We start from the raw sequence: 13,547 nt of genomic DNA, 5'->3' as shown, positions 1-13,547 counted from the left end.
GAATTAGCTTTGGAAGCAAGTATTTACATTTGGTTATCATGTTATTTCTTACTCTATAAAGCTATGACAAACCCAACAGAGGAAACAGAAGCAAAAACTTGAACCCTACGGGCTCCACAATAGGAAAAAAAAGTGAAAATGAGCTATAGAAATGGCTTCAAGAGTTAACACGGCAGTTAACTGCCTAATGGGCATCACCACACATCTATTCAGGAATAACATGTTATCGAAATCCTAAGAAACACACTAGAAGGAAAGATAGGAAATCGAAAAGTAGGATTTGTAGAGAGGAATCCAAAAGAACTTTATAAGTTAAAAATGAGTGGGGAGAATGTGTTCACAAAACACAAAAGACACAATGCAAGTTTAGAAAGTGGATCAAGTAAAGTACTGAACGTGTCCTTATTACTCTGTTAGTGACAACAGTAACAGGAGTGTATTTGAAGTTTAAAGGGATTGAAAGAGGTAAAAATTAACATAGCAAAGAGTGATTCTCAGTTACCTTGCTAACAATTCAATGAGGTCAGTTCTGCTCATACCATCAGGAATCAGCCTTGGAATAGCAGCAACACAAGTCCTAAACAAATCAATTTTGGGTTTTCTTTCCCCTCTGAAAAATATACAACAGGATTTAATACGCTTATTACATATGTTAGGCAATGAAAGCAAACTTGGAAAAATAATTACAGAAAGTAGGAGTCCCCTCCCCCTAAAAAAGTTTAATGTATTTACTATAAAAAAGAATTCATACAAACCCAGCAAATAATTATCAGTTTATAAATAGACAAAAGAATAAAGAGATAACAGGAAAGAAAATATAGCTAGCAAGCAAAAAGATTTTCAATAATTAGAAAACTACAGAAATGATTATGTTTAGATAATAAATTGTATTTAAGTAAATTATGTGGAATACAATTATTTTAAATTAAATTAAATTAATATCTAACCTTGAATAAAGAATATTTAAAATTTTCTTAATGTTTTATTTATTTTTGACAGAGAGAGAGAGAGACAGAGCATGAGCAGGGGAGGGGCAGAGAGACAGGGAGACACAGAATCTGAAGCAGGCTCCAGGCTCTGAGCTGTCAGCACAGAGCCCGACACAGGGCTTGAACCCACAGACACGAGATCATGACCCGAGCCGAAGTCAGATGCTCAACCAACTGAGCCGCCCAGGCGCCCGAATAAAGACTATTTAATTACTAAATCATAATAAGTAACAATGAGATTATTAAATAACCAAGTATTGGTTATTTTAGGAACCTATAAAATTATTAAAAAAAATTTTTTGAGAGAGAGAGAGAGAGAGCAAGCAGGGAAGGGGCAGAGGAAGAGGGAGAGAGAATCTTGGCAGGTTCTGCACTCAGTGTGGAGCCCAGGGTGGGGCTCTGCTTCACAACCAGGAGATCATGATCTGAGCCGAAATCGAGTCAGACATTTAACCAACCGAGCCACCCAGGTGCCCCAACAAAAATAATTTTTTTCATTTATTATTATACATTAATGAGGGTCTTAAAAAAGACATTCTCATATTCTATTGTTGGTATTGTCTGTTCTTTTCATTTTATTTTCAGAATACACACACACACACACACACACACACACAAATATACATATTTAAATGTTTACAGAATTAATGTCAATTTTGAAAATCTTGGCTCCTCCAGAGGCTTGATACAATTTATTTCTACTATATTTTCTTCTAGTTATTCAATGATTTTTTAACTTTTACTTTAAATATCTAACCTCTTAACACCCTGGTTTTTGTTTTTATTTTGGTCTATATTTCAAGATGAGGATCTTAGTTTATTTTATCCAAATTGTTCTTAAGATGGGCTAAAAAATTCTCATGTAGAAAAGAATTTGGACGTTTAACGTACTGGGGTCAGTATTCGTTATAGTGGCAAAAGACTTGCTACCTACTCTTAGAGATTTTATATAGTCAGTGTTCTCTTCAGATGGTTCCAATATGCATGAATTTCAGTTCCAACGAGTTGATTACATAATACCAGTTTCCCTGCAAATCGCTATGTAAATAAACAGATGTGCATCATAATCCCTAATTGTGTCACTTTTTTTTTTTAAGTTTTATTTATTAAAGTAATCTCTACACCCAGCATGGGCCTCGAACTGAAGACCCCGAGACCAAGAATCGTACGCTCTTCCACCTGAGCCAGCCAGGCACCCCAATCATGTCACTTTTCCCAAGTCTGTTGTGATTGGTCATTGCACATTTGTTACTTGTTCACACAGACAGCAAAGTGTAACTATGTTGCCTCCTGGTCTCCAGCGATAAAACTCAGGTGATACTTTGCAAACATGGATAATCAAGGGAAGAAACTGGCCAATAAAGACTAAAGCGCAGCAGAGAAAGGAAAAGTGATACTCCTGTGAGTGAAATTCGAATGAAACTTTACAGGAGGTACAGAGGAAAGAGCCGGCAGGGAATGTTAGCAGACTCCATGCACACAGCCAGAGGAGCCCAGGGAGGGCAGACTCATTCACACAGTAAGGAAGTGGTTGTGACGTCGATTTTCCAGAGGAAGTGATGCAGAGGGGAAAAAAAAAATGTCAACACTGGAGAAGTTCTCGGAGACATTAGTAGACGCTAGTATACAATAACTGTATATTAGTTAAACTGAGAGATCAAATATCCAGTTTGGTGTTCTAAAACCTGTGATGCGGACATTAATATCGAAAAAAAGAATGTCCGGCCTTATTACAGGATATGTGGATACTGACTAGCAAATAAAACAAGTTACTGCCATATAATCAATACATCCTCCCGAGGAGAAAGTCCCTAACATCAAGGAAAAAGGATGCCGGACGGCAAGCAGTGACAAGCCTGGTGACCCAGGGGCCTGAGGCACTGTCTTGAAAACACTACTTCCGTTATTCCCCTCTGTACCTTCTGTTACCAGGAGATTTTCACGTTTTCTTTTTTGTTTATTGGGGTTCTGGAAATAAGAGTAGGTGTTTGACTTAATAAGACAACTACATCCACACATATTAAGGGTAACTCGGACTTATCTATCGGTCATGGAATGAGTATAGGGCCTTGTCACTGACAGCTAAACAGATCCAGGATGACTTCTGCTACTTATGCTAGTTCGATAGCACTTTGAAGAATACAACTGAGCAGGCGGAAGGATTTGCTATATCAACACCCACAGCAGGGAGCAATATGGGACAGCTGCAAAGGAGAGAGTAAGGGAGCAAGCAAGAATCAATCACGTGTGCCTTTTTATGAAAACTGAAATGGCAACGAAGGGAAAGAGCTTCCTACGTACGTAATCATATCTTCAGGCTCCTTATTGGACATCTGCACGCTAGTCATACACATTGGTCTCCCAACTTCTTTGTCCAAATGTCTAAGAATGCTATCTAATGCTTTTCTCACTTGAGGATAGTACACTGACATTCCTAGAGAAAAAACATCACGGTTACAAAATGTCAGAAATTAGATAAAGAACAGTCATACTTACTTCCCATAAAAAATAAAAGCCTATCTTTAAATGGCATCAGCTTATTGGTGTCACCAAGGAAAGGAATTTCAACTGTGCTACACTCTTCTCCCGAACGATCACGGTTAGTGTACTGGACAGAATATATAAAACTTAAGCACGGAACTAAAATTACTTTGAAGGAAGTACAAAAGGCAGTGAACAGTATCATGTAAGAAAATAAAGACCAAACTGGAAGACTCTTCATATGAAAACTCAGAGGTATTATCAAACCTGTATTCATTTTTCTATCACTCTCTACTGGAATAACCACACTAGACAAATATATTCATTTTAGATTTGATCATAAATGTTTCCAAAGGAATATTAAATTGCATCACAAAGCAAATTGTCTGGCTGAGTTAACACCAACCTATGACTTTTGCTTCCTCGTCCGTCAAAGTTTTATTGAGAAAAATTTTCTTTACACGGAGAGTGTTTCCTGAGGGAAGGATGACCCCTGTTGTTGGCATCGGTGGCTCTCCGTCCTTCTGCTGCAAACTGTCTGCTATTACAAGGAAGACTCTCAGGCCTATGTTCATTCTCTTCAGGAAAAGAAAGTTTCAGAATGAAATCAGAAGGTCAGAAAATATCCTTTTTTCTTGTTAAAAACACCTCATCAATTAACGGTGGGGGGGGGGGGGGGCAAGAAGGCCCGGGAGGACAACCAACCTTTCTGCCCAACATTGTTTAACTAGTTGAGGCATCACAATTTGTTTTACTATCAAATTCCCAAATGCCATCCCTTCACTTGAGGTCAACTGGCTCTCCTATTCTCTATAAAGCTTATTTCAAACCCCTTCCTTCCTTCCTTCCTTCCTTCCTTCCTTCCTTCCTTCCTTCCTTCCTTCCTTCCTTCCTTCCTTCCTTCCTTTCCTTCCTTCCTTCCTTCCTTCCTTCCTTCCTTCCTTCCTTCCTTCCTTCCTTCCTTCCTTCCTTCCTTCCTCAGCAGTCCTACCCTCCTACCATCCCCTCCCCTCTCTAGGCGGATGACAGATCTACTTCATAGAAAGAAAAAACCATCAACTGTCCTCAGTCTCTCACTATGGTAACTAACACCTCTTCTCCCTCTCCTCTGATCTTATGACAGTCTTAGGAGGCACTGGGCTTCCTGGTTGTTAGAATTCCATTTGCTCTTGCTTTCCCGGGAATGGGAATGGCACACCACCAATGACCCCTTCTCTTGCTTGTGTCCTCAACATTTCCTTTCCACCAGGGACATTGTGTTAACTGCTGTTAGCTATGCTCATCTTAATGAAGCAAGTCCCCTCCCCCCCCCCCCCCATAATGTTTTCCTGAGGCAACTCTCACTTATCAGTGACCATTCTGCTCAAAAGAGTGGTGGGTTTGCCTGCAGCCTGTTTGACTTTTCAGCAGCACAGGACTGTCAACTATTCCTTCTCTTCCTGAAACACTTCCTTCCTCTGATTCATCTGTGCCATGGCTGGCTGAGTCATCTCTGCTGGCACTTCAGGTTTGGCCTCCTTTAGCCGCAGGGCCAATGTTAGATTGCTTCAAGACGAGGTCTTCGGCTACCGTCTCCTCTCCTCATGTTTTCTCTCCCAAAGCAACTTCATGTATCTAACATGGCTTCAGTTAGCACCCACACCACATCACCTGTCAATTTTAAGCCTCATTTCTCTGAACTCGGACCCTGAGACCCACTTGACATCTCTACCTGGATGTCAAAAAGATGTCTCAGGTTTGACTCATTCAAGCCAAATGTACTTTCCCCTCAAACAAGGTCCCTTCTCAATGTTTCTTTTCTCAGTTGGCACTCCTCTCCATCTGCACCACCACTGTCTCCGCCCAAGCTGCCATTTTTTCTGACCTATGCCAGTGGTCTCTAAGGTAGGTGTGTGCATCCCCATGGATGTGCAAGATAGCTTGCTGGAATACAGGAAGACAATAAAACTTTTATTTATGTTTTTTTTTTTTTTAATCTAAATAAGATTAAGACTTTAAGCTTTCCTCATCTTTATATACAACATAGTACTGGTGCCCTCCCTCAGTCTAAACATCACATGGTTATGTCACATAGTCACAGAGAACATCTTGAAGAAGTGGGAAAGCTCCATCATGTACTGGGTTTCACAGAAGGACCCGCACGTACTCATTCTTTTGGTGTGCTGCAATTTGCTTGTGTTTGATTAAATGGATTAATGGATAATTTTTTTTCTGGCTTTAACTAAACTAGCTCTCGCAAGCTTAAAAAGATTCTGAAGAGAAAATGGAGACTGACGATAATACTAACAGAGTAAGCCCATGGAAAAGAACAACAAAACACAGAACTCACACTCTTTTATTCCTAGCCTAAGAGCTTCAGTGAGGAAAAAAATTATATTCAGAAATACATTTATTCAATGGGAGAAGATGTTTTTGAAAATGGATGTTCAAGAAAATCTCATTACATGATTTTGACGCTGGAAACCACATTCAGTATATCATCTATAAAAACACTCATTTCTCATTTCTGCTCACTGTATATACCTAGAAATAATTATTCATGTATCTTAAAAATCCTACAAACGAAAAGCTTCAACAACTTTCCAACTTCTTTGTTAACTACATAAATGTATGTTTTAGGATTTGATTATGAGAAGGACCAGCACAGGAGTTTTAAAGAAATAAGAGATAACCTTTTTATATTCTCCAATGTTACTTGCAAACTCTTTTGAACAATCTAAAAATGTAATGTCTAACGAGTGAGTTAGGGTTTACTAAGTGAATAACAGGGCCACAGAAGTAGGAAATATTTAATATTTAATTCTTTTGCCTTTTTATTTTTATCAATCTCCCTCTGGGGAAAAGGATTTTTGCCCATTTTGTCTCTAACACCCACAACAGTGCCTGACACATTTTTGGTGCTCAATAAATGTAAAGTAAATGATATTTATTTTTAAAAATCTGATACTGATATTAATAAATGAAACCTGAGCTCATGTCACAACCTTAGAAGTCAGCTAAGCTGACTCATCTGGAAAACATCCTCCCTTGATAATTTTTCACCCTACTTGAAACTACTACTAAAATTGAGTTGGCTATCAGAAAGGTAAAATAATTGGTCCTAGATCATCACACTAGTCATTGTAAGTAAAGCTTCTAACTAGAGATTTGAGCTTGAGAGTTCTGATTCCAGAAACTGCTCTAAAAAAAAGTTTAAATAAAAAGATTATGAGATAGGATAATAATTTTTTTACCTCTGGATTAATGGTGAAAGTTTTAGTAGATTTTCCAACACTGAGAAGATCAAATATTATTTCTTTCATTGCAAAATCCAAACGTTCCTAGAAAAAAATAGCAATCAAGACATCGTTATAACTTTCTACTACTATATGTTGGGTATCATGTTAAGAATCATACATATAATGGCACCAGGTTTGTATCCATAAGATCTAGGTGGACAAAAGAAAAATACGTATGAATTAAGATTTTTTAAAAATGACTATAAATGTATTATTTATCAAATGATTTAATGCCCCAACAAACAGGATAAACATTTTAAACATTCATTTACCAAAATCATATTCAACAATCTAAGTGAAGAAATTCCCAGAATGATGGCAAAAGGGAGTCCTGAAACAACAGGCATGCGGCAGGCCTAGCGAGCGGTGAGTTCACACAGGGACGGTAAGAATAGGTCTCCAGGAAGGAAATCTCCAAGAAAGAAGAAGATCAGTAAGATTAGCTGATGTCTGAGAGGAGTTACATAGTTTTCATGGAGTGTTGGTATAAGGTGATTAATCCAAGGGGGCGGACAAGATCCGGGGGCAAGAGAAAGGAAAGAGATGTGAGCCAATGGCAAAAGTTTTGTAAATACTAGATCTTTTTCTTTTTTAATGTTTATTTATTTATTTTGAGATTTTGAGAGAGAGAGAGAGAGAGAGAGAGAGAGAGAGAGAGAGAAGGAAGGACAGAGAGAGAGATGGAGGGAGAGAATCCCAAGCACGCTGTCAGCTCAGCCCCCAACATGGGGCTCGAACTCACAAACTGTGAGATCATGACCTGAGCTGAAATCAAGAGTCACATGATCAGCCGACTGAGCCACCCAGGCACCCCACTAAACACTAGATCTAAAGCACAGTTTGCTTTCGTTCACCTTACCGACACATTTATATCCATCCAATTATCATTAGTTCTGGGCTGCCGTAAATAGAAATGTATTCATTTTGTTTAAATACTCCTTATTTCTTTACTGTTAAAAATAACATTAAAGATCATCTAAATTGTCACAGTTTTAGTTCAAAGAGACCACAATGAATATTCTGGAATCAAAGCATTTTCCTTGGCTGATGAAGTAACCTTACCTATGCTTCTTCCAGGGCTGATGTCCCCAAAGGGAATGTGACCAAAACCCTGGATCTGACTGCTCAGCACCTGTTTAATCCCCTTCTAATAAACCTTCCTTTACTAGCAGAGACTAGCAAGCTAAAATTGTATTTCTCAGAATGCCTCAGAGCAGTGGGCTTCAGGATGTGATTTAGACCCTACCAACTGGTACACTCATGTGAGTCTTTGGGAACTGACGTATAGGAGGAAGAGGAGGAGGACAGGAAGGAAGGAATCCTCTACTAGTGGGGACCGTGGCAGCAGCAGGATTCTGAAAGAACTGTGATGACTTCCTAATTTGGCAGCTTTTTGTCTATGGCAGAGGCCACAGCTACCTCGACAGCCCAATTCTGCAATTTCCTCTTAGTCATCCGTAGTCCTACCAGTGATTCGATTCTGTGAACCATCTATATTCCTTCAAAGCTCCCTTTGGGTTCAACTAGCTACTGTGGATTCTAGTATCTGTACCTAAGAAACTAGATGGATGCATGAGAAAACAGTTTGCCAAAAACCTTTGGAGATACTCAGGAAGTAATTAGTCAATGGAGCAACAGTAGGACTGAGCAATACTTCCTTGACCCTTCCTAAATTAAGTGCTCCACCTGTGGGTCCCCTTGAGTTCTGTTATCACGCTTTTCGATGTGTAACAAATTGTAAAACTCCAAATTACTTCAGTTATTGTGGGGTAAAGCACTTACCTGAGCAATGAACTGGATAATCTTCACAAATATATTGAGAGGTGTATCACGAGGAACCACACTACGTGAACCTTTCGGAAAAAGTGCTGACACTATGCTCATAAGACGACTACGGAAAAAAAAAAAAAGACTGAGTCATAAAGAAATAATGACATCAACAACAAACATTCTTCCTATTCTTCATAAGAGGTCAAGAAAATGCATTCTCCTTCTCAAGGTCTTTATAAAATGTTAACTATAATGTCATCAGTGTGATTTTTTTACGAAGATCTTTATAAAATCCATTTTAATGCAAAGGCACTCACCTCTGAGTTACAGTGTTGCTTTCACATTTTATTCTAATTACATAAACCCACAACAATCTATACAAAGATTCCAGTGCAACTCGAGACATTTTAGGATCTTTATTCTGTTCAAAAACAAGAGAGAATAAAAAATCAACTTATTAAACTACTTGCAATCATTTAAGATTAAATACAGTCTCTGCCAACAACTAAAAGCCCTTATCCCACTCCTCTCTGTATTCAATCTAAAGCAGGTTTAAATATGTAAATATATGTTCGGTACATAGTAAGTACAGAAAGCTGAGAGGTAATTCCGAGCCATTCCTTTAGTAAAAATATCAGAAGGATATTCATACTTGAAAGAACTCCTATCTTATACACACATCAACCTACTTGGCAATAAACAGTTCACACAATAGTGACATCATCATAGAAGGATTCCTTATCTTTGGAGCAATTCACTGCAGTCCAAACTTAGTTAAAACTTAGGCCACCAAAGGTTATTATGGGTACTTGCATTTATGAAATAATGCAAACTATTGCTGAGTGATTATCCTTACAAGAGGGACTACAGAAGAGCAAGGACTCTGAAGTCAGGAATGACTGGCCACACCTCATCTTTGGGGGCACTTTTATACCGCTTGGTACCACAATTTCCTCACCTTTAAAAATGGAGATAAAATGGTACCTACCTCACACATTAAGGAAGTTTTTGTGTGAAAAACACTCGGAACACTGCCGGCACATGTTAAATGCTCCATAAATGTTAGTTGTTATACCTTTAAATTTTACTTAGACATTACTTAAATTATTATCATTTAGAATAAGAAAATTATTTCATTTCAATCACAACTGGATCAGCAAACTTTTTCTTCATGCCACTTATTATAAAAAGTAAAGTTCTCAGATGACTGGTCATGTAATGAGATTTAATGCTGAATTTTGAAAATGTAGCCCATGGTCAACTTTATTAGGAGAAATTCTTTGTGTATGTTGATTGGCTGTAGGACGCACTGACTGTCATAAATCAGCACTCATTTAATTTAGTTTGGGGGATTTCTTTTTGTTGAGTAATTATTTTATATACAGCAACAAACAAAACAGAGTTTTAAAATTCTAAGTAATTTAGCCATTCTATTTTACTTTTTCTTGAGAAATAGAAAAATGGGCAACTATGTATGATTAAAAGCAATACAAAAAGATAACAAATGACAAGTAAACGAAACAGAGCGATCAGAAAATAGAATTTTGCACATCTATGTGAATAATTGATATAATTAAGAATGGAATACCAATTATTCTGCTGGTCAGTGTCTCAACATCAGTCCCTACTTCTATTGCCAAATCATAATGATTCCAAATTTCAAATACACTCCCCAAGTAGTTATTAATTACTAATGTAACTAAGGTAACATATAAGGTAGTAAGTAATGTCTGCAGGTTACTCGTAACAACCAAGCTTTTTATAGTACTTTCTTTTCTATCACGTAACTTTTTTTCTGTCATTTAAATGCAAGATATCAGGTATCAAAAAATGTTCAATTAGTTTGGCGTACATTCCAAATAGTATTTTCACATTAAATTATATTTTCAAAATGCAACTGATACAAATTAATACATGTTATATATTAAAAATATTTAAGTCCAATTCCACATAAAAATGTCTTCATATAAATGGTTAATAAAGTATTTTGGATTATTTTACGTGAAGGGCTGAGATATCTAGAATGAAAAAAACTTGATTCTCAAACTTTCCAAGACGGACTACTATGTTTACAAAGCAGACTTATTCTACACTGAACAAAGCCAAAACTAAGATGAAAAACGATACATCAATTATTGTGTATTCAGCCACTGAAATGCTGTCAAACATGTCTGAATAATAAAAACATCCTAAAATGATCTGAGCCTTAACCAAAGAGTAGATAATTCCCCAGTTACCATTTTGGTACAATACGAATAAACAGATTGTTACATACATTAAAATCCAATAAACATTTGATATGTCCAGTATGTTCTTTGGCTGCAATCATTTTAATGTATCTTTCCCTTTTTTCTACCATGAACCAAACCCAAAATATTTTGCTTAAAATCCAAACCAATAGGAGACAAGTTTTAAAAAGTCACGCATCAAAAATCATACTTAAAATCTAAGCTGTCTCCTTAATTGCATCGGAAAATGTTTTTTTTTTAATTTCGTCTATAACAGTGTCACTAATGTAACGTTATTTAAACAACAAATTAAACAGGATATTTTAAAATGGAGGATTTTGGTTAAGAATCAACATGCATGATCACTTGTAGCTCGTAAATTCATCTTCTTGGGATGACATTAATATTAAACATGTACAGTGTCCCTGCTGTGTGCTAGTCTTCTTTTACAAGAGGAGAAGCGGGCTGGAATAAATACATTAGACATGCAATGCAACAATGGGTACAGAAAAAAAAAAAAAGCCACACTTAAAGGAGATAAAGCAATATTTTACTTTGTAACAACACAACTCACCTGGAGTGTTTCTATTTGTTTTCTGATACTGTTGTTAGATGGCATCTAAATAAAGCAATGTGAGACAGCAAACATAAACATGAGACACAGCACATGCATGTTAGATGAAAATAAGCACAAAACAAGACAGCTCTTCACCAAGGCCTCTATTTAGAAGAAATTTGAAATTTCCAAGACAGTGGCCAGAAACACTAAAGGAAAAAAAAAAAAATCCTATAACTTGGGATACATCCATATAATCCTTAAACTAAGAGAAAATATTTAAATTATTAAGTACCTAAATTTTCCTCTCAAAGCACTGCACTCGAGTTCTAGCAAGTTTAAATTTTTAGAAGAAAATGAGCATGCGCTATAGAAAACAACCTTCAGATTATTTTTATCTGAACTCCACTACTCTTATTATTTCCCCCCCGCACCCCCTCTAATTATTCTTCAGAAACCTTACAATCACTGTTCACATAATAACCTCGACTGATAAAAAGATAGGGAAGTAGGAAAACTACCAAATTCTGTTTCAGGACAAAAATGACAGATGTGACATCTTCTGTGAATTCAAATGGATGTTTTCTCATGCTATTTATGGGCCGATGGGGCGAAAGCCCATGTTCCGTGGTCACCACCTTCAAATACTGATATGGTAACTTTTTAAAAAGTGTACAATATTAAAGACTGTATTTATTCTTATGACTCTGGAGAATAATGCCTTTTTTAATATCCCAGAATGACAGCCAGATATTGTCTGAAAATATCTAGTACAGCAAAACTCCTTATAGTCCATTAACAGATAGCGGGTGGATCTCAAAGGGCAAACGTTATGGAGCTGAAGAGATCTAGATGCAAACCTATCTCTATCACTTTTTGGCCCCCTGACCGTGGGTTACTTATTTATCTTCTTTCAGCCTCACTTACAGTAAGAATTAAATGAGAGATTGTATTTAAGCATCTAGTATATAGAAGTATTAATAAGAATCAGCTTTAAGAAGTAATAGGTCTAGTAAGTGAAAACTTGTTACGGATTTTTTTGAAATCATGAGGTTTCTTGCATCTCAAAACAGAATCAGTTTAGGCCTTTACCTTGAACCAGTTCTTCCTGCATGTGTGTATGTATATATATATGTATATATATATGTATATATATATATATATATATATATATATATAGCAAATCAATTATATCTGTTGCAACAGATAACTAGCGTAAGGTTTTTTACTGAATACTCCATGCCTTACCTCAACTCTGCAGTGTAGCCACAGTATCTAAAACTTAATAAACAGGAGCCAATTCGTAAAATTTCTGCTGAATAGAGCCTTAATGTAAGTTAAGGGTTAATGGCCAAGACAACTATATTCCAAATATTCATGCTAAGGTGGCTCTTATCTCCTTTAGCCTGGCAGAGCAACATTGCCATTAATTAAAATGGACAATATGCCAGAAATATTTAACAGGAGGTAAGGGTTCAAAGAAAACAGCATTTCAAATGAAAGCCTTAAGACAAAAAATAAAAGTTAAGGTGCTGCGAAAGAATTGCAAATATGTTAGGTGGAAACATATATATATACAACAATTCCAACAAGCAACAGAAAAGTATGGATTGTCATGAAACAAAGCAACCTTTCAGAAAACACTTAAATGCGAGTCGGAAAATATTTTATTGAAAGTGTGGAAAATCATACTACCCAGAAAATTATCAATTCCCCCTTTTAGTACCTGTATCGGTATGAATCATCAAAATGAGGACAGAAAACAGTATAATGTAATTAATTAAATAAAGCTTATTTTCTGGTTGCATGACATAAAGAGTTTAATAAGCTTGATTTGGTCCTGGGAATTTTCATACATAAGAAAGAGAGTATATCAAGTCTCATCCAAATATGAATAATATCAATGAGTATCTAGGAGAAAAAGAGCCAAAAATGTTTCTCAAAGACTTTTATTTTCTGTATACCTTTTTAAGTAATCAAGGCACTTTTGAAAATGATGTATAAAGTCACGGAAAAGATATATAGGATAATGTTTCCAGTGGATCATTCTCAAAGTGGGAATGAAAAGTCAGTCCTATTTCTCAAATACCACAGTGAGCTATAGAGTCAGAGAAAAGTCATTTAATCTATCTGTGCCTCGCTTTCATTGTCTTCAAAGTATAAGGTTTTCAATATTATCCTAACTTAGAGGAATGACAGGAAATAAGAGGCCATGTCTGTCATGCTTCTAGAACTTGTAAGCAAA

General features: G+C 36.6%; 1 protein-coding gene across 11 annotated transcripts in view; it reads right to left on the bottom strand.

Moving 5' to 3' along the window:
- The window catches only part of FRYL (FRY like transcription coactivator), a 272,003-nt gene that overhangs the window by 99,702 nt on the left and 158,754 nt on the right, over nucleotides 1-13,547 (bottom strand). For 9 of the 11 annotated variants that reach the window (XM_058722642.1, XM_058722640.1, XM_058722639.1 and 6 more), the window contains 7 exons: nucleotides 11,321-11,365; nucleotides 8,836-8,939; nucleotides 8,531-8,639; nucleotides 6,704-6,790; nucleotides 3,877-4,048; nucleotides 3,291-3,423; nucleotides 503-610 (listed from right to left, as the gene is read on the bottom strand). In XM_058722642.1, the coding sequence (XP_058578625.1) occupies nucleotides 503-610; nucleotides 3,291-3,423; nucleotides 3,877-4,048; nucleotides 6,704-6,790; nucleotides 8,531-8,639; nucleotides 8,836-8,939; nucleotides 11,321-11,365 (758 nt within the window). The remainder of the gene's footprint in view (nucleotides 1-502; nucleotides 611-3,290; nucleotides 3,424-3,876; nucleotides 4,049-6,703; nucleotides 6,791-8,530; nucleotides 8,640-8,835; nucleotides 8,940-11,320; nucleotides 11,366-13,547) is intronic. The other 2 variants (XM_058722646.1, XM_058722647.1) reach the window with 1 other exon arrangement.

The sequence above is a fragment of the Neofelis nebulosa genome, chromosome 3 (assembly GCF_028018385.1).
Source record: "Neofelis nebulosa isolate mNeoNeb1 chromosome 3, mNeoNeb1.pri, whole genome shotgun sequence".
Classification (NCBI taxonomy): domain Eukaryota; kingdom Metazoa; phylum Chordata; class Mammalia; order Carnivora; family Felidae; genus Neofelis; species Neofelis nebulosa.
The sequence above is the reverse complement of the archived record's forward strand: the minus strand, read 5'-3'. Positions and strand labels throughout refer to the sequence as shown.